The sequence below is a fragment of the Bufo gargarizans genome, chromosome 4, assembly GCF_014858855.1.
Source record: "Bufo gargarizans isolate SCDJY-AF-19 chromosome 4, ASM1485885v1, whole genome shotgun sequence".
In the NCBI taxonomy this organism is placed as follows: Eukaryota; Metazoa; Chordata; class Amphibia; order Anura; family Bufonidae; genus Bufo; species Bufo gargarizans.
The window spans coordinates 85,768,093-85,794,925 of NC_058083.1; the positions used below are offsets into that span (position 1 = coordinate 85,768,093).

General features: G+C 46.5%; 1 protein-coding gene across 1 annotated transcript; it reads right to left on the reverse strand.

Annotated features, from left to right (window-relative positions):
- Positions 1-278: 278 nt before the first annotated feature.
- On the reverse strand, positions 279-12,393 carry MSL2 (MSL complex subunit 2). The gene is made up of 2 exons (XM_044289337.1): positions 11,571-12,393; positions 279-6,918 (listed from the first exon to the last, which is right to left on the reverse strand). Exons 1-2 carry the CDS (start codon positions 11,710-11,712, stop codon positions 5,303-5,305), a joined length of 1,758 nt encoding a protein of 585 aa, XP_044145272.1. The 5' UTR covers positions 11,713-12,393; the 3' UTR covers positions 279-5,302.
- Between the last annotated feature and the right edge of the window lie 14,440 nt (positions 12,394-26,833).

Genomic DNA, 26,833 nt, shown 5'->3' on the forward strand with positions numbered 1-26,833 from the left:
GCAGTGATTTCCTGCACTGGTCACATGTGATGACATCACTGGAGACAGATGAATAGAGACCAGCACCACAAAAGGGAGGAAATTGGGAAGGAGAGTATAACTCATTTTGTTAAATGGTCAGCTACTTAAAAAAAATAAAAAAAATAAAAAAATGGAAAGAAAAAGGAAGTAATGAAGAGGGGGAAAAAAAAAAAAACACCTACATCTTCACCTCTATATAAAAGTGTAGAAATACTGGGAGAGGTTTTGGTCAAGTCAGAAAACCACAGCACGAAACATAACGAAATACAATTTGGTTTTAATAAGACATCACAGAACCTCATATTTAATAATTAAAAAATAATAATAAAACATAGGTGCCAGTGCAGGCCAGTAATGACAGGAATTACTAAATTATTTCCACCAGTTACTCTCATTATCAAAAATAGTTTAAAATCTTCTTGCATGGGGAAAAAAAAAAAAAAAAAAAAAAAAAACACACACACACAACTGAGAAGTGGGGGATCTGTGTGGGGAGAGAGTTATGACAGAAGACACAAAACATTACATCTTCCTATGGCTTTTTGCCTTGATCTTCCCCTACACAGCAGATACACACTTAGCAATCTATCAGACAACATTCACAAGGAGGACAGTGTGAAGCGAGAGAGAGAGAGAACAGGACATGGTGTCACCAAGACTGTGTTCTTGAAGGTGCGCCTCATGGAGGTGTGGGTAAGAGGCACTTCTCTGCATGCTGATTCCTTTTTCCAAATAGGAAAACTTGAGGAATCCCAGAAGCTAAAGCCATACCTAGTGCTGGAACATCTCACCAACGTTCTGGTGAGACTTTATTCACGAGATCCTCTTTTGGCCAGCACAAATGGTCTTGGAGGACTTCAACATTTCAATTAAAATGGAAAAAAATTCTAATAAATAACGCAATGTGTGTGACCACTATTCCATGTGGAAATATATCCCCATCATGCAAACTTTTGGAACAGCTCAATCCATAGGTCTGGCAACAACTTGGAAATTCAGAAGGTCAACTGCTCTACCAGGTATTTATAGTGAGAAGAGGCTTAAAACAAAAAAGGTCGAAACAAGTTCAAAGTTAAAGGCAACCACATGGGGGACCTGACCACCTGTCTTGTACAGAACCACTGCTAGTGCATGAGACTTACAGGGAATGTCTTCCTAAGAATATATTAGAGAAAAGAAACAGATCTCAGGAACCTGACACAGAAGTCACCAACTTCTAGGACTCCAGAATCTCACACCTGCACTTTTCTGATGAATATACTGATGGGTCTATTAGAGGGCTGCAGCGGGAGCAGGTTTTCAGTACATATACGACAGACAGCAGAAGAGTTCAGTTCACCTTAAATAACGGGGGACACCATATAAATATAATGTAACAACTCATTGTGCAATTAAAAGGCCAGATAATAATTAAGCCTCAATAATTTAATGACATTTTTTTTTAAATTCCGGACAGGGCCAGGACTCCAGTAACTCAAGAGCAAAGCTGTAGTCAAAAGTCATATCGATATCTAACACAGTGCATCGAGGGAACCTTCCAAATCAAACTAGATGTCTAGAATATAGAATTTTGTAAGTGTAAATGTAGACATCATGAGGGGCTTTCTCCGAGTATATGACGGTAAAGGAGACTGACCCCTCTTCCCCCTATAGCAATCACATCGGACATCATGAAGTGGGGGAGCTGGATCTTTATTAATGACCTGCAGTAAGTACAAGGACAGTGTGCGTTTCTTACATAGCACTGTATGGATGTACTGTATACTGATCCCTGCATTGAGGGGGAAGATGTGAACTCAATAACGTCAAGCATGGACCACCATTAACACTGAGTCAAATGCACCCTCTGGATCAGGGATAAGCATCATCCGGCGCTCCAGCTGTGCTGAAACTAGTTCCCAGAATGCTTTATTAACTTGTATTGGAGTTGAAAGAAAATCTGAACAAGTGGGAATGCTGGGAGTTGTAGTTTCTCAGCAGCTGGAGTGCCAAAAAGTTGCTGACCCCTGCTCTAGATCTAGCCACATTTCCCGGACTGACAGCAGCTGATGCGAGTCAAACTCACTGAAACATTGTCAATTACGATTCGGGAGTTTCAACCGAACCATGGGTCTACTGCGCTCAGATGAAGCCACGTACAGGACAGTAGACCCGTGGTCAGACTGGGACTCACAGCATCATAGTTCATGTTGGTGAGGTGAGTTTGGCCCCTAACACAGATTGTTTCTCCCAGACCACACTCACCAGTGTGACATTACCCCTGGTGGTTTCACAGTCTTTTTGCCATTTATGTTTGAGGTTTTTAGGGTGTTTAATACTTATGACCTATCCTCCGGCTAAGTCATCGATATTTGATGGGGGGTACAACTCTCGGACCTCTCCGATCAGCTGCAGCTACTTCCAAGGCCAGTGATGTCATTTTCATCAGTCCCATTCATGTACAGCGCTGTGCTTGGTATACGGTGAAGAGCGCCGCAGCCTCTTCACAACGCGGCTGGGTGGCAGTGCCAGAACCCTCCAATCAGATACTGCTGACCTATCCTGAAGTTAGACCATTTTCCTCCAAGAAAAACCCTTTAAAACCTAGTGAATTATGAGGCACGCTACAGAGAAAGCATTTTGCATGCCAGTTTTTTGTATTGTGTTTGTGCGTTTTAAGATAACATGGCATGCTTTAGGCATGGTGCCCCAATCAGCCATCCTTCTCACACCACCCAGACAGGGAGACTTCCAGCTTTATTGGAGCGTAGCTGGAGGTGCCGGTCCCATAAGATGTGGTCCCTTCCTAAACTCATGACCTCATAATACTTCAGAAGAACTTACGTAGAATAGCTGCAAAAAGTTAATTGGTTGTGCACAAAATCAGGACTGTTGTAGGCATTTCCATCTGTTCTTTCAAACGTTTGGTGTGAAGTATAAAGGCATCATGCCACTACATAGTGAACCTTGGGGGCAACAATCTCCATACACTGTAAAGATCAGGATTGCGTACGTACCCAACAGGCAACTAACGCTTCCCCCCACAACTATGGGAACGTTGAAAACTACTTTTTTTTTATAGAAAAATTTCTAAAACCTCTGTCTAATGGCCACGTGGAGTCTGGAAGAATACGGTCGGTGTGACGGCTGCATTTTTATGGACCCGCCGCTGCATCATGGCAATCTATAATGCTGCGAGTTCCAGTACTGAGCAAGGATCTACTGCTCTGTACTCACTGCGTCGGCAGCATATGGGACAGCAGACCTGTGGTCGGTCTGGGAAACGCGGCCGTCACAAACCACACAAGACCACGTGAAAGCAGCCTAAGAATTTACTTGCACAAATGACAAAGGATGTTTTACGGCAGAATGACATTAAATTGGCAGGATGACCTCTGGACACATAGAATTAAGGAAACGTTTTTTGTAGCCAAGGGAGGGTTTAAGGCAAAAGGAGACACTTCTACGGAACTAATATTTCATGTGGTTTATAAAAATTAAGCTTTAAAATGGTTGTAGGAGTTTAAATAAGAATTATTATTTTTTTAAAAGCCCTCCGATGTGCTCATATACAGCACATGCCCACTGCATCCAATCACTGGCCGTGTGCCGTTTACTGCTGAGGCCAGCAATTGGCTACAGCAGATGTGTGCAATAAACCGGTATATCGCTGCATGCAACACATGACGTCATGGGTGCAGCAGGGAGGATAGGAGTAGTGGTACTGGTACAGAGTGAGTTTGGGAAAGCATCTATAATTTAGTTTTTTATTATTATTCTAATACCTTTTTTGCCTTTTTTAATTTATTTATTAACTCCTAAAAATGAAAAGCCTCCTATATTGTACAGTGGGTGAAAAATATCCTACAATGTGGTGTACTAAATAAAAGGCCGGATATCCGCGTACGATCCAGCAGGTTAAATTAAGATCCCGACACACAGGGATTTCTCCGATTCCGTTACTATTCCAATTTTGCGTATTAGACATGGCACAGCCCTCAGCAACAGCCTTTGACAAGCTGGTTCCCGATTAGAATTTCAGTGACCAGATGGACACTACCTACGACTGAAACGGCAACATCTTCACCCATTAAACATCTGTAATCAGCTCCACGTATGTGAAAAGAGACGCGCATCAGTAATAGATTAAGGACACATTCAGATGACTGGTGGAAAGACCCGGACCCTCCATGGTTCACAGACCCACTGCTAATCCATGTTCAGGTCACCACAACTGCATGGAGAAGTGGCAGGCTGCTCCACAAATGGCTTCATGGGCACACATCCTAACAAGAGGATCACCGTCTCCACATCAAGTGCTCTAGTGTACTGTATAAGGTTTACATGAAACAAGCAACCCATTTATGAATACATGTGGTAGAATGTATCTTCTGATCATCAGAAATATCAAGCATTCAGTGACCACCGGCTAGGTGTAAATGACTACGGCAGCCCAGTTACCCTGTTCTCTACAGACATGACTCCTCAATAAGCCAGAAGATGCAAGATATACGCCAGGAACGGAGGGGTATAAGCTGCTGACATGCTAAACCCAAGGACATGGCCACGATCATTTTGGGCAGACAAGGCCATCAACTATTGGGATTCTATACCATCACCCTAAATGTATGTAGGCCAAGACCAATGCTACCTGTGTGATCTACCAGACATCAAATACTGCTGTGTGTGAACTCATGAGGACAGCATTACGGAAAGACTTACATGTACTTAAGAGGATGTTAGATCTTTGGAATGCAGCATGTACATTAGACAAAGGAGTGAATTAGTGTAAAAATTTACACGGGAAGGGGGAAATATTGCCAAGTGTCAGTGAACCCTCGTGTGCATCACATGGATCGTTGCAATCAAACTATTGTGATATTTGTACTTCATTTCCTATATGAAGTGACAAAGCAGTTTAGAAAGCCAACATCATGGCTACGACGGGCAATGGTTAAAACAACGTATGACAGGATACAAGAGGTTGTTGCGTGGTTGCTCTTTCTTGCCAAAGATCATTTTCTATAAATCAGGTGCATCAGAGAAAAAAAAAAAAACATAAGTCTTCGAGTCAACCCTCAGACTGAAGAAATAGAAAACTGACAGACTTTAGGGTTACAATTCATTGTCCCATCCACCCCTCCCGACCCCACAAACATGAACACATAACTTAGCAATAAACACACTTGATACAAGTGATCTATATGCAGAAGCTCTGGCAAGGAAACCCAACAGAACCATAGCTGCCATAAAACTGCAACCATTCTCCTGCCCCCTAAACAGCCAGGGATGGCTGGCCCTATTAACAGTCAAATCTCAAGTCTATCGCTTCATCTAAGCTTTTGTCATCGTGGGGACTGGCAGCTAAAAAAGTCGCTACAGGAGAGCCCGCAACATTAATGACACTGGCGCTCGTGCTGGCATTGCGTACTGCAATGCTGGTCACGTTAATGCCCAAAGTGAGCCGTGTCTGTTCTAGCGCCTTCTCCGGCACAGCAAACGCCTCTAACTTCTTCTCCCCATTTGCCATGTAAGAGTTTTGGCAGCCACGGCAAATGCAGTCCAGACACGCTTTCCGATTTGAATAGCAAGGACATCGCTGGCCCCGACAGGTAAGAACACTTGGATTTTGAGTAGCACGTCCACATTTGCAGCCTTTCTTCTCAGGCGGCTTTTTATACACAGTTTTTGTCGGGCTCCCGGGGACCACGTTATTGCTGGATAGTTTCTCCTTTACCTTGTCCTTTGTTTTCAGCAATGGTGGCTTGGATTTCGGATGCGTTTTCTTATGCATGTGCTCCGGATTTTTCTTCAAGGTTTTATTTGATAAAAGAATGGTCTTGCTAATTTTGGAGGAGCTACCCCCATTGGGGACAGTCACAATAGGCTGAAAGAAGTTTCTGTTTTCCCGAGTTAGTAGAAAAGGAGTCTGGGAACCTATCGCCGGCCCGAGGATAATGCTGGAAATGGGCAGGGGCAGGACTTTCTCACTGTCACTCTCTGAACGAGACCGCTTGCGGTTAGTTTTCACCATTTTTAGGGTTGCAGCTGTACAGGAGACACCAAGAGGGGGAGCGTGGCTGTCGGACAACAGGACAGTATGTGTAAGTGGCTGTGGGCAAATATCCAAAAACGTTCCATTTGACACGGACGTGTCCAGAGCGTGCTGCAGGTCGCAGTCCGTGACTTCGGAACCGGAAACAGTGTCGAGGCTCTGGAGAACTTCCTCGACGCTAAGAAGCAGAGGACCACTGCTTTTAAGATCATCGTTATAACCACATATATCAAGTCCAGCTGAACATAAGTCACTTGTAGAAACCTGGTCACAGACCGTCTCTAGGCTCTCCGACAGGTCCTCTGTTTTAATATCGACAGGTGTGCAACAAAGGTCGATGGGGCCGGGGCTCTCAGGGGTAGGGATATTTACAGCAAGATCGGTTTCAGACGATAGTCCATTGCAGTTGGGCAAACCATTAGCAACTGTGCACTCACTATTAAGATCTGGTGCGTCTTGGGGGATGGGGCAGAGGTTTGCTTCCGGTTCAGTTGCCAGTTCTGAATTAGACGGTAAAGGAGAATGAGAAGGACACAGCGGTGAGGGGGGCCCAGAAGTTCTCCCCTGCTCTTCCTCGGGTGTAGATTCTTCCACAGTTTCCTCGGGAAGAAATGCCAAAATGTCGGCCGAGCACTCCATGGTACTTAATACGTCCCGTGCCAGCGGTGTGTGTGTGATGTACTCACATAGCTTCTTGTAGCAGCTCACCAAGATGCCCAACTGCTTATTCTCCTCAAACTGGTCGTAGTCCTTACACCAGCTGCATGAAGGCTTCATCATCATCTTTTTACCCTTGCACTGCTTGCACACATAATGCTGACAAGTTGAATTGATTGGAGATACAGGGTCTTCAAGCAAATTTCCTGAAGAAAAAAACAAAAACAGAATTATTAAACTTTTATATTTAACAACCATTACATCTATAGACTAAGGCCTCATGCACCCAACCGCGCAAGTCCGCAAAAGCTAGATCGCGGCTGTGTGCCCTGCATTTCCCTGCTCCGTACTCTTGTTGAGATGTCCTACGCTAGTCCACAATGTAGCCAAGAATGGGACATACGGAAGCAGAGAGCACGCAGTGTACTGTCTGTATCTTTTTGTGGCCCCATAGAAATGTAAGGGTCAACACTAGGGATGAACGAATCGACTTGGATGAAACAACCGAAGTCGATTCGCAAAAAACTTAATTTCAATACTGTACGGAGTGAACGCTCTGTACGGTATTAGAATGTATTGGCTCAGATGAGCCGAAGTTATTACTTTGTGAAGTCTCGCGAGACTTCGCATCATAAATTCATAAATTATCTTCTACTGTAAAAAAACATTTCCCGTACCTTGGGACTGAACGAGAGTTCAGGAATTTTTTTTTTACAGTAGAAATCAAGTTATTACGCAAAGTCTCGCAAGACTTCGCGAAGTAATACCTTCGGCTCATCTGAGCCAATACATTCTAATACCGTACGGAGCGCTCACTCCAAACAGTATTGAAACTAAGTTTTATGTGAATCAACTTCAGTTGTTTCATCCGACAACGATTCACTCATCCCTAGTCAACAGCCGATCCGCAAAATCAGGTGGACTGGATACACGCAAAAGATATGATTGTGTACAGCGTCCTTTATCACACATCGGTGCACTAGCATGGCTTCTTGGTTAACCCCTTCCCGATTACACCACAGGGGTTGATGACCTGGTCCCTGTGGTGGCATCCAGTTTACATGGAGAGGCCAGAGTCTGATGACACCACACGCTCCTGTATGTGGTCCCATCAACAGGACTGGGCTGTTACACAAAGCGCAAACCTGTCCTGCGTCAGGGATCCGAAATAATCGCCTCTGTCACATAAAATCCCAGAAAACAGTGCTCCTATAGGAACATTGTGTGCCCGATTTCACAATTCCTAGGGAACCCCATGACGTCTGATGACACCGCAGGGATTCCCTGTGCAGAGGGGGCAGAGTCATGTGGAGACGCCACCAGTTTCTGCCTGGTCTACCCCAGTCCCATCTACTTTTACCGAAAAATGTCTGCTAGTCTGAAGCGGAGGGAGATCCATGTACAGATAAGGCAGGGCTCGGTTTCTGGTGCTATCACACGTTACACAAGGTATACACACATTTGCACGCTGTGTACTGGGGAAGGGGGGGGGGGCAAATAATTTACTGAGCAGCCTACTTTAATACATTGCATGAGCAAACAAGAGCCACGATTGTCCACCCTGACAACCAATTGCAATTATGGCTGGGAAAGCGTTTAACAAAGGAAAAAAGGCAGTCCTATTCATCGCCGAGGCTCCGGTCCCTGGGGGAGCAGAAGCGGAAGTTCCTATCAATGGCAGAAGCAGCATAGATGGGTCGTCACACTTTGTCCCCCCAGGAGGAGTGGCAGTCTATTGGGAAGTACCACTAATACTTCCCCCGACAGAAATAAAATTAGTCTTGGGAATCAGACAGATCCTTTAATATCCAATACAATCTTACATAGTAAGAAAGTGCAAGTTTCCTGAGCTTTGCACGAGTCTAATATACCCCCAGTACTGAAAGGGTTAAGGCAGGGGAGCACGGTTCTGCAGCCCATGGCACTAGCCTGGAGCACACTATCTGCCGGCTCAGTGCACAGACATTGTTGTGTCTGATCCCATACTACATCAGCTCCCGCCAATCCACTCGTCATAAACAACCACTCCCCCCATCATACTGAGACAGTCAAGGCATCTCATCACACAGACATGTACCCAGGAGCGCTCTGACGTTCTGAAGGACGATACACACAGGACGCTGCTGCTTTAAGAACAACGGCAGCTTTTTATGTTTACAACCCGCACTGCTGGCTCATCACACCGGCTGTACACCGCCACCTCAGTCCTGACATGCCGAGCGACAACGTACATTTCACACATGGGGATAATCTCTGGTGTCCTCTCGTGACTGCCTTTCCTAATAGACATCCGCAAAACAAAGACCTGAAGGGACGGGGGCCTGGTGTGGAGGACACACTACTACTCCACCTGCACTGGACAACACCAGTTATGGGCCCCACCACAACACATGCAATGCTCATTAGATAGCATGTGGCTTATAGTTAGGTGCCTCTTCACTAAGGGGTTAACATAACCAACAAAATAGCTATCACCTACCCACAGGATCGCAGGGATCTGACCACTGAGGCCCCGTGATCCCAAGAACGAAGGGTCCAGGAGCCCCCCTCAGAATGGAGTGGTAGAACACATAGCTGTCCATTTCAGTGGGGGTGAAGTAGAGAGCGCTGCCACACTCCGAGGGGGCTTGCTCTTCAGATTGCAGGGATAGGCGATACGCGATTTTCTTGGGACGTTACCTTTAACACCGACTGCATTTCATCAATGGAGTAAAGAGGGATCCAGCAGTAATACAGTTAATACTTCCAGACAGACGCACATTCTCAATAAGGGCTCATTCAGAAGACCGTATGAATGGATTCGCATCCATTCCGCAATTTTGCGGAACAGGCGCAGACCTATTCATTTCAATGGGGCTGCAAAACATGTGGACAGCACACCGTGTGCAGTCCACATCCACAGTTCCATTCTGCGGCCCCGCAAAAAAGAGAGCATGTCCTATTGGACAAGAATAGTCATTTCTATCCGGCCATGTGCTGTCCGCAAAATGCAGAACGCTCCCGGCTAGTATCTGTGTTTTGCGTATCCGTAATTAGCAGACCGCAAAACAACGGTCGTGTATAAGCCCTTACATACAGCAGGAGAAGCCGAGCAGATTGATGTATATTTTGGTGGGAAAAGGTTCAGTAAAACTTGTAACTTTTACATTTACATCAGCAGCGCTGTGAGCAGCTATGGGTCCAGGAGGAGGGGTCATCAGTGACTGACATTTATACACACAGTGCTATCACTGGTAACCGATAGCTGTCCACAGGAGGTGGAAAAATCACAAATATACAATCTGTTCAGCTCCTCCTGCTCTGACATGGGGCTGCCAAACGGCACCGCACTTTTTGGTGGCAGGTCTTCTTTACAGAATAAAGCAGCCGCTGGAACAGGAGTATTACCACTGGTCAGAATCCATCCACGGCAGGACGAGCCCGAGTTACTGCAATATAGGAGCAAACCCTGAAAGTGAAACTGAAAGGGAGCTCAATCCGACAGAACTGAAGTCTGCCCCCGATCATCTCTTCACCTTATACATCACAGGCTTTTACCAACCTGACCACGAGGTGTGAACGTGGCCATACAGAGTCTTATTACAGCCCAACGAGCCACAGGTCTAACAGCAGCACACATCCCTGTAGGTGACAAGTCAGGCAACGTTGGGAAACCGAAAGGCAGGCAGTGCCCTCCTGGGTCACAGTGATGAAAGGGTTAAACAGCCAGGACCATGCATGCTTGGCAGGGTAGTTGCTGAGGCAACCATCTGGAGCCCGGCAAGTATCGCGCATGGGCACTATTCATATTAAAGGGCCCTGCGCTCAGTGTTGGACGGCTCTGCAGCCAAACAGGGATGTCCTCTCCACGCCGGCTGTCAGATCAGGCAGGAGACAGGACAGCCCCTGGGTCAGTCATTAAGGGGGGGGAGAGACTAGCAGATTATAAAAGTCAACCCCTTTAATGAAGGGTAGATTTGCCACATGGATTTCGCAGCGCGTTACGAGTCAATACCCCCGTAAACCCCCCTTCCATAGTCCTGCGGTGGAGCAGATCTGTCACAGATTCCCCTACATACAGATAGAAGAACAACCACCACGAAACACTGGGCACCAGCCGCAGAACGCTTCTACGTCCCCGGGTCTGCCCAGAGGCGCATGTACACTGGGCCATGACAGAAGTCACCCACGTGCAGCATGTCCAATCCTGATCTGACGAGAATAAGCATTTCTACAACGGGGCCCGCGAAGAGTGCGAGAGGCAAACTGACCGCAGCCACAAAAACCGATAGGGTTACATACGCGCAGCCTATGGCGACATTCACGCGACCGCTGTTTTGCAACTCGGATGCGGACCCATTCACTTCAACAGAGCCGCAAAAGACACGGACAGTAATCCGTTCCGTGACCCCACAAAAAGAATACGTGTTCCAATCGTCCATTTTGCAGTGGCCACAGCAAACTGGCGGCAGCAGTGTTTTCCGGATCAGCGGTTTGCAGCACGGTTGTGTGAACGTAGACTAAAGGTAAGACCACACAGACGGCAGTCATATGGCGGTTTTCGTGCCGTTAACAATGCAGACCGACTATACCGTAGAGTGATTGCGCTTGGTAAGAAGACAAATAATGGGGGGGGGGGGTATTTATCAAAACTGGCTTAGTTGCCCATAGCAACCAGATACCATCTTTCTTTTTTCAAAGGCGCTCCAAACAATGACAGGTGAAATCTGATTGGTTGCTATGGGCAACAGAGTATTGATGAAGCTCAGTGATCACAGCTCAGGACACTGCCTGCTGTTGGCGCTACCCTACACCAGTGCATGCTGGGAGCTGTGGTTCTTCCAGCTGCAGACACCACTTCCCCCGGGCCTGATCTCACCGCACACACAGCAGGCCAGGGCCTGCCTGAAGAAGGGCAGCATCCTGCAGATCTCGGCGGCAGCCTGCGGGTCCTCGGGGTCGTAGTTCAGCACCAGTCGGCTCGCTGAGATGAACAGAGAGGTGGCATTCACTGGGTTCATTGCAGACTGCTTCCAGGCGCGGGCTCCAGCAGACAGAGAATCAGTCCGGTAACGGCAGGTGCATCAGGCGGCTCCCCCCGGCTCCTCACCCCCAGGTCATTGTCTCCGGGGGGCGCTGCACGCCACTCAAGGCCCGGGCTCTAGTGCACGGATGCCGGGGTCCTCATCCTCAGTGCCGGCGCTCCAGGGTTCACATCGCCCCTCAGTGCGGGGCGGTCACATCCATGGAGAAGAGCCGAGGCTGCTCACGAGGCTTCCGGCAAGGGCGCAAAATCTAGGCCGCGGCGCAGCGAGGCCTCCCGTGCGCGGATGACAGGAAGCGGCTCCGGCCCGCCACTCCTCCCCAGCACCGCGCACAGATAACAGGCCTGAAGTACAAAGACGAGCCGCGGACTCCCGAGGGCCTCCAGGAGATGGCGCTGTGTGCCGGGGGGCGCCCGGCCTCTGCCGGTATTATTGTATCTGTTTAGGAGGGGGGAGGGGTCGCTGATGACGTCGCGAACGCGCTTGGCTTCAATCTCCGGTCCAGCCGCGCTCCCAGTGGCGGGAAAGGCGATCAGGTGACCCGCGCGCGCCCTCGAAGCTCGTCACCGGCGGGAAATGAGAACAAGAAGAAAAAAAGGGAAAAAAAAGGGCGTGGCCCCTGCTATGGGCAGTGAACGAGTGCGCAATGGAGACGCGCGTGCGCACAGTGGAGATCTGAGAGGCGGGTAGGAAGGGAGAGCCTATGGCGTAGAGAGGGTGGGGAGTTGAGCTGCGCATGCGCAGTTGCCGGTCGCTTGCTGCAGAGGGTGCTGCTACTACAGTGGGAGTGGCGTCGTATAAGTTATAGGCTGGCGTTATTACTGAGGCTTATTATGTCCACGGTTGCTATGGACAACACGTTTCTCTGCAGTAGTGTTATAGGAGGGATTTTCTGTCAGCAAGCTGTGAAACCGATGCTGAGACTTGTAGTACGGAAGTGTGGTTCTCGTGTATGCATGGTCTGCTCTGCAGGTGGGGGGTGTGAAGGATGTATGCAGCGCCCCCATGGGGTCGGGGTGGACTGGGAGGGTAAGGGGGCTGCAAACTGACTGAAGGCAGAGCCAATATAAGTAGCAAGGCCAGCAATACCACAGTGCAGCACAATATACCGCCTCAGCAGAACCAAATACCACAGTGCAGCACAATATACCACCTCAGCAGAACCAAATACCACAGTGCAGCACAATATACCGCCTAAGCAGAACCAAATAGCATAGTGTAGCACAGTATACCGCCACAGCAGAACCAAATACCATAGTGCAGCACAATATACCGCCCCAGCAGAACCATATACCACAGTGCAGCACAATATACAGCCTCAGCAGAACAAAATACCACAGTGCAGCACAATATACTGCCCCAGCAGAACCATATACCACAGTGCAGCACAATATACGGCCTCAGCAGAACAAAATACCACAGTGCAGCACAATATACCGCCTCAGCAGAACCAAATAGCATAGTGTAGCACAGTATACCGCCCCAGCAGAACCAAATACCACAGTGCAGCACAATATACCGCCTCAGCAGAACAAAATACCACAGTGCAGCACAATATACCGCCTCAGCAGAACCAAATAGCATAGTGTAGCACAGTATACCGCCCCAGCAGAACCAAATACCATAGTGCAGCACAATATACCGCCCCAGCAGAACCATATACCACAGTGCAGCACAATATACTGCCCCAACAGAACCAAATACCATAGTGCAGCACAATATACCGCCCCAGCAGAACCATATACCACAGTGCAGCACAATATACTGCCCCAGCAGAACCAAATACTATAGTGCAGCACAATATACTGCCCCAACAGAACCAAATACCACAGTGCAGCACAATATACTGCCCCAACAGAACCAAATACTATAGTGCAGCACAATATACCGCCTCAGCAGAACCAAATACCATAGTGCAGCACAATATACTGCCCCAGCAGAACCATATACCACAGTGCAGCACAATATACTGCCCCAGCAGAACCATATACCACAGTGCAGCACAATATACTGCCCCAACAGAACCAAATACCACAGTGCAGCACAATATACCGCCCCAGCAGAACCAAATACCACAGTGTAGCGCCAGGGGTGGTGTGGAGTGGGCTCGGCATGCATGTTGGTACCTGCTTTCCTAGGATATAATGGAGGCCATTTTGGCACCAAAAAATGACAGAAATTAAAGCGGGCCCAGCATGCATGTGGAACATACACTTGCTGAATTATATGATAGCCGTCATGGCACATAAGGCTGAGTTCACACGAGCGTGACAGATTTGGTCCGGATGCGTTCAGGGTGCGTTCAGTTAAACTCGCACCATTTTGCAAGCAAGTTCAGTCAGTTTTGGCTGCAATTGCGTTTAGTTCAGTTTTTTCTGCGCGGGTGCAATGCGTTTTGATGCGTTTTCCACGCGCGTGATAAAAAACTGAAGGTTTACAAACAACATCTCCTAGCAACCATCAGTGAAAAACGCATTGCATCCGCACTTGCTTGCAGATGCAATGCGTTATTAACGCAGCCCCATTCACTTCTATGGAGCCAGGGCTGCGTGAAAAACGCAGAATATAGAACATGCTGCGATTTTAAAGCATTGCAGAACTGATGCATGAAAAAAAATGCTCATGTGCACAGCCCCATTGAAATGAATGGGTCAGGATTCAGTGCAGGTGCAATGCGTTCACCTACTGCATTGCACCCGCGCGGAAATCTCGCCCGTGTGAACGCAGCCTAACAGAAAGAATTTAGTGTTAGGAACCCGTCTAACTAGAGATCGCCTTGATGTGTGGCAGACGGGCTCAAATAATTTTGTACAAAATGATTTACCAAGCATCTCTAACTTATTAGTATAGCATTTGCAACTGTGACGCAATTTTGTACTTTATTTGGTTTGCAGTGAACTGTTGCATTGTATGTCTAGTTTAACAGTCTTGTTCTCAGCCATAGCAACGTGCTCCTGCGCTTTGGGATGTGCGGACTGACCCCCTTTTTCCTTAACAGTGCAGCACAATATACCGCCCCAGCAGAACCATATACCACAGTGCAGCACAAAATACCACCCCAGCAGAACCATATACCACAGTGCAGCACAATATACCACCCCAGCAGAACCAAATACCATACCACAGTGCAGCACAATATACCGTCCCAGCAGAACCAAATACCACAGTGCAGCACAATATACCGCCCCAGCAGAACCAAATACCACAGTGCAGCACAATATACTGCCCCAGCAGAACCAAATACTACAGTGCAGCACAATATACCGCCCCAGCAGAACCAAATACCATAGTGCGGCACAATATACCACCCCAGAAGAACCATATACCACAGTGCAGCACAATATACCACCCAAGCAGAACCAAATACCACAGTGTAGCACAATATACTGCCCCAGCAGAACCAAATACCATAGTGCAGCACAAAATACCGCCCAAGAAGAAACATATACCATAGTGCAGCACAAAATACCACCCCAGCAGAACCATATACCACAGTGCAGCACAATATACCGCCCCAGAAGAACCAAACACCACAGTGCAGCACAATATACTGCCCCAGCAGAACCAAATACCATAGTGAAGCACAATATACCGCCCCACCAGAACCATATACCACAGTGCAGCACAATATACTGCCCCAGCAGAACCATATACCATAGTGAAGCACAATATACCGCCATAGCAGAACCATATACCATAGTGCAGCACAATATACCGCCCACCAGAACCATATACCATAGTGCAGCACAAAATACCGCCCCAGCAGAACCATATACCATAGTAGTGCAGCACAATATACCGCCATAGCAGAACCATATACCATAGTGCAGCACAATATACCGCCCAAGAAGAACCATATACCACAGTGCATAACAATATACAGCCCCAGCAAAACCATATACCATAGTGCAGCACAATATACCACAGTGCAGAACAATATACCGCCCAGCAGAACCAAATACACAGTGCAGCACAATGTACCGCCCCAGCAGAACCAAATGCCACAATGCAGCACAATGTACCTCCCCAGCAGAACCAAATACCACAGTGCAGCACAATATACCGCCCCAGCAGAACCAAATACCACAGTGCAGCACAATATACCACTCAAGAAGAACCAAATACCATAGTGCTGCACAATATACCGCCCAAGAAGAACCAAATACCATAGTGCAGCACAATATACTGCCCCAGCAGAACCAAATACCACAGTGCAGCACAATATACTGCCCCAACAGAACCATATACAGACGTGGACAAAATTGTTGGTACCCTTTGGTCAATGAAAGAAAAAGTCACAATGGTCACAGAAATAACTTTAATCTGACAAAAGTAATAATAAATTAAAATTCTATAAATGTTAACCAATGAAAGTCAGACATTGTTTTTCAACCATGCTTCAACAGAATTATGTAAAAAAATAAACTCATGAAACAGGCATGGACAAAAATGATGGTACCCCTAACTTAATATTTTGTTGCGCAACCTTTTGAGGCAATCACTGCAATCAAACGCTTCCTGTAACTGTCAATGAGACATCTGCACCTCTCAGCAGGTATTTTGGCCCACTCCTCATGAGCAAACTGCTCCAGTTGTGTCCGGTTTGAAGGGTGCCTTTTCCAGACTGCATGTTTCAGCTCCTTCCAAAGATGCTCAATAGGATTGAGGTCAGGGCTCATAGAAGGCCACTTTAGAATAGTCCAATTTTTTCCTCTTAGCCATTCTTGGGTGTTTTTAGCGGTGTGTTTTGGGTCATTGTCCTGTTGCAAGACCCATGACCTGCGACTGAGACCAAGCTTTCTGACACTGGCTAGTACATTTCTCTCTAGAATTCCTTGATAGTCTTGAGATTTCATTGTACCCTGCACAGATTCAAGACACCCTGTGCCAGACGCAGCAAAGCAGCCCCAGAACATAACAGAGCCTCCTCCATGTTTCACAGTAGGGACAGTGTTCTTTTCTTGATATGCTTCATTTTTTCGTCTGTGAACATACAGCTGATGTGCCTTGGCAAAAACTTCGATTTTTGTCTCATCTGTCCACAGGACATTCTCCCAGAAGCTTTGTGGCTTGTCAACATGTAGTTTGGCATATTCCAGTCTTGCTTTTTTATGATTCGTTTTCAACAATGGTGTCCTCCTTGGTCGTCTCCCATGTAGTCCACTTTGGCTCAAACAACGACGGATGGTGCGATCTGACACTGATGTTCCTTGAGCATGAAGTTCACCTTGAATCTCTTTAGAAGTCTTTCTAGGCTCTTTTGTTACCATTCGGATTATCCGTCTCTTAGATTTGTCATCAATTTTCCTCCTGCGGCCACGTCCAGGGAGGTTGGCTACAGTCCCATGGATCTTAAACTTATGAATAATATGTGCAACTGTACTCACAGGAACATCTAGTTGCTTGGAGATGGTCTTATAGCCTTTACCTTTAACATGCTTGTCTATAATTTTCTTTCTGATCTCTTGAGACAGCTCTTTCCTTTGCTTCCTCTGGTCCATGTCGAGTGTGGTACACACCATATCACCAAACAACACAGTGATTACCTGGAGCCATATATATAGGCCCAATGGCTGATTACAAGGTTGTAGACACCTGTGATGCTAATTAGTGGACACACCTTGAATTAACATGTCCCTTTGGTCACATTATGTTCTGTGTTTTCTAGGGGTACCATCATTTTTGTCCATGCCTGTTTCATGAGTTTATTTTTTTACATAATTCTGTTGAAGCATGGTTGAAAAACAATGTCTGACTTTCATTGGTTAACATTTATAGAATTTTAATTTATTATTACTTTTGTCAGATTAAAGTTATTTCTGTGACCATTGTGACTTTTTCTTTCATTGACCAAAGGGTACCAACAATTTTGTCCACGTCTGTACCACAGTGCAGCACAATATACCGTCCCAGCAGAACCATATGCCACAGTGCAGCACAATATACCGTTCCAGCAGAACCATATGCCACAGTGCAGCACAATATACCGTTCCAGCAGAACCATATGCCACAGTGCAGCACAATATACCGTCCCAGCAGAACCATATGCCACAGTGCAGCACAATATACCGTCCCAGCAGAACCATATGCCACAGTGCAGCACAATATACCGCCCCAGAAGAACCAAATACCACAGTGAATACCGCCCCAGCAGATCCATATACCACAGTGCAGCACAAAATACTGTCCCATCAAAACCAAATACTAAAGTGCAGCACAATATACCACCCCAGTTGAACAAAATACTGCAGAGTAGAGCAAAATATTGTCCCAGCATACTCAAATACACAGTGCAGCACAAACTCCTGCCCCAACAGAACCAAATACACAGTGCAGCACATTATACTGCCCCTGCAGAACTAAATACAAAGCGCTGCACAAACTACTGCCGCAACAGAACCAAATACACAGTGTAGCACAATATACCAGGAAGGATATATGGTGAGGTTTATTACCTCTTTCAATTCAGGTGATCTCTATTTAACAGAGATATTGGAATATCTTACTTAGGGTCCATTCACACGTCAGTATTTTTACCTTTCCATATAAACGTTCCTTTTTTTTGCGGATCCGTTTTTCAGTACAACCTTCAGTTTTTTTACTAAAGTGCTTCCGAATCCGTTCCGTGCTTCCATGATTCCGTTTTTTTTTTGTTTTTTTTCCAAAAGAAAAAAAGAGGAGGAGGAATAGATGTTGCTAGGGTACCAAAAAAAAAACTGGTGAAAACAGAGGACATCTTCTAGAACAGGTGCCATTTTATTGTGCTTTTGGTGTAGTAGGAGCTGTGTAAGAAATCTCTGCCTTGCTAGCTTAGTTTTCTACAGTTATCTCACCGATCGTCATGTCTGAAGACTTGGATAATGTACCTGGATCATAGTGATCAATCGGTCCACTTCATATGCCATTTTGCAGGAGAGCAGGAGACCAGAAGATGACCTGAACCTCTCACCACAGGCACCGAGGGCTGGACTTAATATTTTTTTTTTGTTTCCTGTCAACTGATCAGTTAAAAAAACTGATGACATTCGGATGGTTTTGTGCATGTCATCAGTTTTTATGTGGATCCATTGACTTGAATGGACAACGGACCAGAAAAACTGACAGAAAGTAGGACAAGCTTAATTTTTTTTCAGGATCCTCATACTCGAAAATAGGAAAACAGAACGGATTCAGTGATTCGGAAAGCACTATGATTAGTGTCCGCATTTTTGCTGAGGCAATTGAAATGATTGGATTCGAAAAAACTTTCCGATTTAAAACGGAACGGAAACGGAGTGTTATAACAGACGTGTGAATGGAGCCTTATAGATAAAAAGCTTTTTCCTCCCAGCCGTCCATTACGTACAGAAGGGAAAAGAACCTGCGGGACATGTTGGTACATAGCCACTATGAGGGCATGCGTCCAGGAAAAACATTTGGTTCCAAGGGCCCCAAATGGGGCTGCCGACCATGTGGCGGTTGTGTTGCCTGTCCTGACATTTTAAGGACAACTTCCTTTACAGACGGGTCTTGCCAGAAAACCTTCCAGATCACACACACTATAACGTGTAGTACAATTGGGGTGATCTATGTGGCTAGCTGCCCATGTGACTTACTATACGTAGGTTTGACCTCACGGGAACTCCGGAGACGCACACGAGAACATGTACTTGGAATTGAGGCAGCCAAGGATGAACAGGACATTGCAGGATTGAAAACCATCTCTCGTCACTTCAGGACCCATCATATATGTGCAAAAGTGGAGAACTGAACTCTATTCGACGGGCTCTGGTGCCAATCAAGGGCTGAGAACAGGACCCATCATGACAGTAATGGATCCCTCTTAAAGGGTTTCTGTCACCAGATTTAACCCTATTATCCGGTGACAGATATCTGGTAACTTTTATAATATGCTAATTAGCCTCTAGGAGCGGGGGGGGGGGGGCGTTGTTCCTGGTCCTAGAGGCTCCGTTCTCCCACCTTTGTCGCCTCCCTCAAAGTCCTGATTGACAGGGAAAGGGCAACAACATTGCAATTAAAAGTGCTATATAAATAAATGAAAGTTGGAATGCATTTCTCACTATCAAGCTTGCCATGTGCACTTTTTAAATTTGATCAGTCATTTGGTTAGTGTAATGTTTACTATCTTTACTCCACACAGTTACTCTGCCCACTCCATAAAGTTACTCTGGCCAGTCCAACCTTTCCACAGTTACTCCGGCCACTCCAGTTGTAGACTACTGGTGGAGGCAAGAACACTTCACACAATTTCCCCAGAAACCGGTTATTCTTTGCCCTTTAAGCCGTTGCTTTAAGCCTCGAGCCCTGATTTTGAATGCGTATATTATGTACTGTCTTATTTTAATTATTCATTAAGTTGGCTACGTCCTACACTTGGTGTATTAGCGTTTTCACATGTTTTTTTCACTTTGGCACTTTTTCACACTGTGCACCTTCATTTTCACTGACACTTTTTCAATTAATTTACCATTTTATATGAATTTGGGGCAATATATATTACTTATTCACTGTTTATGGATTATGGAGTTAATCATGTTATATTTCTATATCTCATCTGTATTATATTTTTGTGTTTATTTGTTTCACTAACATTTAATTATTTCTATCTAATCATGCATATGTCACCATGTTCATGAATTATTTATTAATCATTTATTATTGTTGCATACAATATATTTAATGTTGCACAGCACCATTTGGAGTCACACCATTGAGAGTATCACGAATTGCAGTGGTTTCTTATGTCGGTGGGGGGCTGGCTTTCCACGGTGGAGCGCACGTCTGCATAGTCACCATCTTTTTTCAGCACATCTTGTACGCATGCGCGTGCATTCCACGGTGGCACACACACCGGATATCCGGTTTCCAGTCTGCATCCCACTGTGGAGCGCTTATCACGGGTGTCTCACACAAGGCCCGCGGGCCGAATCCGGCCCGCCAGACCTTGCCTTGTGGCCCGCGTAGCCACCGCCGGCCGCCAGCCTTCACCTTTTATTATCACTTCCTGCAGGCGGCCTCCGCTCCTCCCGACTCCTGTATCGGTGTATCAGCTGTGAGGGAGGAGGGGCTGGGGGCCGGCATCTGCTTTTATAATGACAGCGGGGCCCGTGCAGTGACTATTCTACTACACGGGCCCCGCTCACTGTATAATCGTATCTCTAATAGTTAATGGTTACCGTATGTATATAATCGCATAAGGAGCGCTGTGTATTACCGGTACTTACCACTACAAGCGCTCGCCGAGAGGAGGGAGGAGGCAGGCTGGGAGGATGGGCGCTGGCAGTGTGAGTCATACGTCACGCGCCTGCGCTGCCCACTTTATGAATGAAGCAGGCGGCGTGGGCGCATGACGTATGACTCACGCTGCCAGCACCTGTCCTCCCGGCCTGCCTCCTCCCTCCTAGCCCGTGTATTGAGGGTCATTCACTACAGGGACACTTATGGAGGGGATCTGTGGATGACACATAGCATAAGATTCTATATATGTGTCATCCACAGATTCCCCCATAACTGTCATACACAGATCCCCCATAAGAGCCACCCACAGATCCCCCATAAGTGTCACCCACAGATCCCCCATAAGTGTCACCCACAGATCCCCCATAACAGTGCGTTACCCACAGATCCCCCATAACAGTGCCATCCACAGATTCCCCCATAACAGTGCCACCCACAGACCACAATTAGTTCAAAACCCACCAAAAGCACACCTTTTGGTTAAAACATTTTTTTTTTCTTATTTTCCTCCTCAAAAACCTAGATGCGTCTTATGGGCCGGTGTGTCTTATAGGGCGAAAAATACGGTAACCCTTACAGTTCTGGAATGTGTTGGATAACACTGACAGCATTATGTCAGTGTTATCCAACACATTCCAGAACTGTAAGGGTTACATAGCATCATAAATCAGTATAATGCTATGTGACCCCAGTCAGCGCTTGCAGGTCAAGCTTTCAGAGCTAGTTATTACTTACATTATTACAAAAAACAGTAATAATTGAATGCAGTGACAATAATTTATGATAATAAAGAGTGGACACATTGTCCTACAGATACAACCGGCCCTTTGAGGGTGACCAAACTGCTGATGCGGCCCCCGATGAATTTGAGTTTGACACCCCTGGCTTAGATTGTGGGCTCTTCTATGGCTACATTTTTAATTTTCTTTGTTTATATATGTTACTATCTATTAATTAGCAGTCATCTAAGGGGCAATTTATTTATTATTTTTATATATATTATTTATTTATTTTCGGTTTTTTTCATTCTATGCACTTGGGACAGGCTATGACGTCATGTGTTCCAGCGTGGAACGCACGTTGGCTAGCACATTTTGGAGCTTGGAGTATATACAGCAAGTAAGTGGGGCCTTATAGGTTTCTGCTTTTGGTTAGTTTTAATCATTGATAGGGTATAAATAGGCAGCTAGCACAGTACCATGCTATCCCCTGTGGAAGGGAGAGCAAAATTCCTGTCGGGGCTGAAGTTACACTGGTCGGTATATGATTGATTTACTACCTTTAGTGGATCCCTGATATTCTCTGTTACCTCATTAGTTTCCTAACACTTCGGGTGTCCTTTTATATTTAGGCCGTATCTCCAAACCTTATTGGTTAGAACTTGTACTTTATATTAGTCGGGGTGGTCAGACATACACCATTTGATGTATTGATTTATATAACTGGGGATATTGCATCCCTTTATAGTATCATATGGTGCTATTACAGCCCCAGTGTGCTTCTGGTTTGTTTTTGTATTCCGCTGCTGTTGATCTTAATATTTGATCTTTTTATTGTATATTATATACTAATAAAGTCTTCATTATATTTACTAAGAATGTACTGTGTGTGTGATTCTATATTGGAATGGTACAATATACCGCCCCTGCAAAACCAAATACACAGTCCAGCTCAAAATACTGCCCCAGTATTCAACTCTGCCAGGATGGCAATACAGTTGAATACAGGAGGGCACTTTCTGCTGCCAGCAAGGAGCATAAGTACCAGATGCTGAGAGCATCAGATCACTATGTACCCGACTGGCGGCCATAAGGAGGCTTTGGGCGCCTCCCGGGGCTTCAGCCCACTGGGAAATTTCCCTGTAGGGTCTATGGCCCCTGAACATCAGGTCACCTAACTTACTAAGGCTGTTGCGCCTGTTTTCTGGTGTTAAATGTTTCAGATTTCTAAAGGTGCGGTCACACGGTCAGGTTTCCAGATGCAGTTTTGGAAGCCAAAACCAGGAGTGAATTCAAATAAAAGATAAGTCGTGTCTTTCTTTATACTTTCTTTCCTTTTATGATCCACTCCTGATTTTGGCTTCCAAAGTTACATGCAGAAACTTGACCGTGTGGTTGCACCTAAAGCCTCATGCACATAACTGTATATATTCTACATTCTACAAAACACGGATCCGCAAAATACAGATGATGCCCACGTTGTGTCAGTTTTCTTTTTTTTTTGCAGCCCCATTAACTTTGATAGGTCTGTGCTCCACATTTTGGGGCCAAGTATAGGACATGTTCTGCGGAACGGACATACAGTAGTATGCGATGCATTTAAATAAAGAACCGTGCTGCCTGAACAAGGAATATTTTCCAACCGTGCTGTAAGCCCACCGGACTGATACAGGATAACAGTGCTTCCCAGCTCTGGACTCCAAACACGCCTCCTGGATTCCTCTGCAGGGCACCAAAAAATCACACCATAGTGAATCATAGCATATATAAAATCCTGGTAGTAACACTTCGCTGCCCGACCCGGGTTTCGCACTCAAGCTTCGTCAGGGGCGAAAGCTGACAAAGCTTGAGTGCGAAACCCGGGTCGGGTAGCGGAGTGTTACTGCCAGGATTTTATATATGCTATGATTTTTAGCTCGTTTGTGCATTGGAAACTGGTGTGATCTGACCCACAACACTACAAGGACCTGCAGCGCAAGTATTCAACAGTATCCAAAAGAACTACGTGACTGACTTTCTTTTATCAGACATACAGTAGTATGCGGACTGAAAAGTACATATGGTCGTGTGCATGAAACCCTAGGCTCTAGGTTCAGGCTGTTTTGCGTTTCTGTACCAAATCTGCATGTTTTAATCGATTTATTTGATGCAGTTTGGCTACAGACCTCATTCTTGCATTGCAAAGGGTAAAATCCGCACAAAAGAACCAAAGAATGGACATGCTGCAGATTTCAAAATCCTCGCGGCAGGTACATTTCTGCACAGAAGGAAAAATCAAAGTGTACAAGAGATTGATCTGATCTCATACACTTTGTTGGTACTGTACTACTGTACCCCATAACAGCTCAGGAGGCAGTTGAAGGATAAAAACCCCCCAGAAGGTTTGATTTTCTCGCTCGTATCATTGGGGGACACAGGAAACCATGGGTATAGCTGCTGCTGCTGCGACTTAGAGGCGACACTAGGCAAAAAAAGTGCTAGCTCCTCCTCTCAGCTATACCCCTCCTGCATACACTGAGCTAATCAGTTTTAGCCTAGAGTCTGTAGGAGGCAGATCTCCCTGCTTTGCAGGGCGTCTTCTTTTGTTATTTTTCCTTTTTTTCCCATTTTTTCCCATTTAGGTACGGGAAACAGAGACGCCTGGCCTCTTTGTTTACCCGTGGAGGAAGGCCGGTGTCGGTTCCCCTCACCGCCCAACCTCCCCAATAAGGCAAAATGTGGACCAGGGCAGCTTAGCTCCCCTGCATCCCACCAGCCATGGGATCACCTGCATTTCTGCAGTCCCCCCTGCACTCCAGCCTCACTACCACCTCGATGCTAGTGGCTGAAGAGTTGACCCTGCTGGTACCCCGAGGGGGGTGAACAGATGAGGATGAAGATGGGGTGAGTATTGTGAACACAGGGTGAGTATAACACCCTCCATCCACCTTCTGCCCCAATCTCTCGCCCCCACCTCCCCTCTCCATTCCTCGGCCAAGTGCTGTTTTCCTACTGCATTCCCTCTCGGCCCGGGTTCTCTCCACCCTCTTCCTCTGGGGCCTAGTGGTATCATTTCTCAGCGGTCACATCCCCTCTTAGGGCGACCGCTGTATCCAGCTACTGGGCGTCTAGTACCTCTGTCCCAGGTCTCCTCGGTCTGGGGTTGGGAACTCCATGGCCGTTCTTCCCGTTCTGTTCCGGACGAAAGTCCTTTTGGTCAGCCCGCAGCTACGCGAGTCTCTGGCTTTGCGGCCTACTAGGCCGAAACTTCCATCCTGGAGTTTGGTGGGCGGGAACTGTTCCCTGGGCGCGAAATCTTCACGCCCAGACATCCCCTTCTCCAGGAGCCTGCTGAGCTCTGCCCCCGGACTCTCCGTCTAAAAAAAAACCTAAAAAAACCCTTACAAACCTTACCAAGACTGGCTTCCCCATTACATGGCTGTGTAGTTTAAAATTAACCCCGTCTTGCCTCCAGTTGGGGCTAGGGGTGTCAGTTTTCGAATACACGACTATATGTTTATATTAAAATAAATGAACAAAAAATAAGTACCCCTGGCACTATCAAGTACTGAGTGTGGTGTCTGTTGCAGAATTAACCTCCTCTAAGGTGGTGCATGTGCGCTCCTCCTAATGCGTTTACTGTCGCACTTCCCTGCAACAAGTCCACTGGATGTTTTTCATGCCACCCCCCTTCCACGGACACGCACTGTACATCCTGTCGTGTTCCCCCTTCCTTAAGTGGAGTAGTTGCACTACCACTGGTTGCTGTACATCCGTACATCCATATTCCCCATCTCCCATAGATGGAGTAATGGCACTACCAATGTATATTGTGCGTCTCGTAAGATGACCTTCCATGTATAGACGGACTAATTGCACTGCCCACGTATACCGTGCATCCTGTCTTGTTAGGGTCCATTCACACGTCCGTAGTGTATTGCGGATCCGCACTACCACTGCATACTGTACAGCTTATTGCATTACCCCCTCCATAGGTGGTGTAATCACACTACCACTGCATACTGTACAGCTTATTGCATTACCCCCCTCCATAGGTGGTGTAATCACACTACCACTGCATACTGTTCAGCCGGTCGCATTACCCCCCTCCATAGGTGGCGTAATTGCATGACAACTGGATACAGCACAGCCGGTCGCATTATCCCCTTCCATAAGCTGAGTAATTCCTCTATCACTGGATAGTATATCCTGCGTTACCTACTCCCACAAGTTCAGTATTCACATGAACAGGTGAAGTAATTGTACCGCCATTGGATACTATGTCACTACGCCACAGCACCAGATACTATATTTCCTATTATATTCTTCCTCTTCCACTGGGGTGTATGCCAAGAGACGGTACCTACTATTACCCGGTCCTCCCCCACAAGCGGAATATGGGCGCAACCACTGGATACGGCAGCTACTACAACATTATCCCCTTCGTTTTTGGTTGTTGGCTTTGAGTGCCAACATGGCAGTCCCTGTCCTCCCAGGGTGTATCCCCACAACACCGCTTTAAGTCCCAGTGGGACTCCACACTACATGATTGGTCATGATACTCAACACCTTAGGTAGTGTATCTGCCTTAGAAGAGAATTCAGTGGCCTCCTTCCCAGGATGCGTGTCTACCCTGACTTTGGCTTTTGTGGCTACTACGGTATAGCCTCCTTCTCAGGGGGAGTATTTACGCTAGAGCTACATATAATGGCTACTACTGTATGGCCTTCTCAGGTATGGCGCTAGCCCTTGTTTCTGTGGTTACTATCTGGATGGGCTTCTTCTCAGGGGAAGGATTTGTGTTAGCACTCCATGCCATGGCTCCTACTGAACAGTCTCCCCCTTGGGTGGAGTATTTGCGTTAGTACTACATATCATAGCACCTTCTGTATGGTCTCAGCAGGTGGAGTATGGTGCTATCACCGTATACTGTGGCTTCTACTGTATGACCTCCTCCTCAGGTGGAGTATTGCGCCAGCACTAGTTCCTGTGGCTACTCCTGTCTGGCCCCATTCTGAGGTGGAGAATTTGCCTTAGCCCTAAGTGCCTTGTCTACCACTTTCTTGATATGGTTCTATGGTTTCTACCACATTGCTTTCTGTTCCGTTCCATGTTTCAGCACTGGCTCTGTATGCTCTAGCTTCTACCACTCCTCTCCTTCT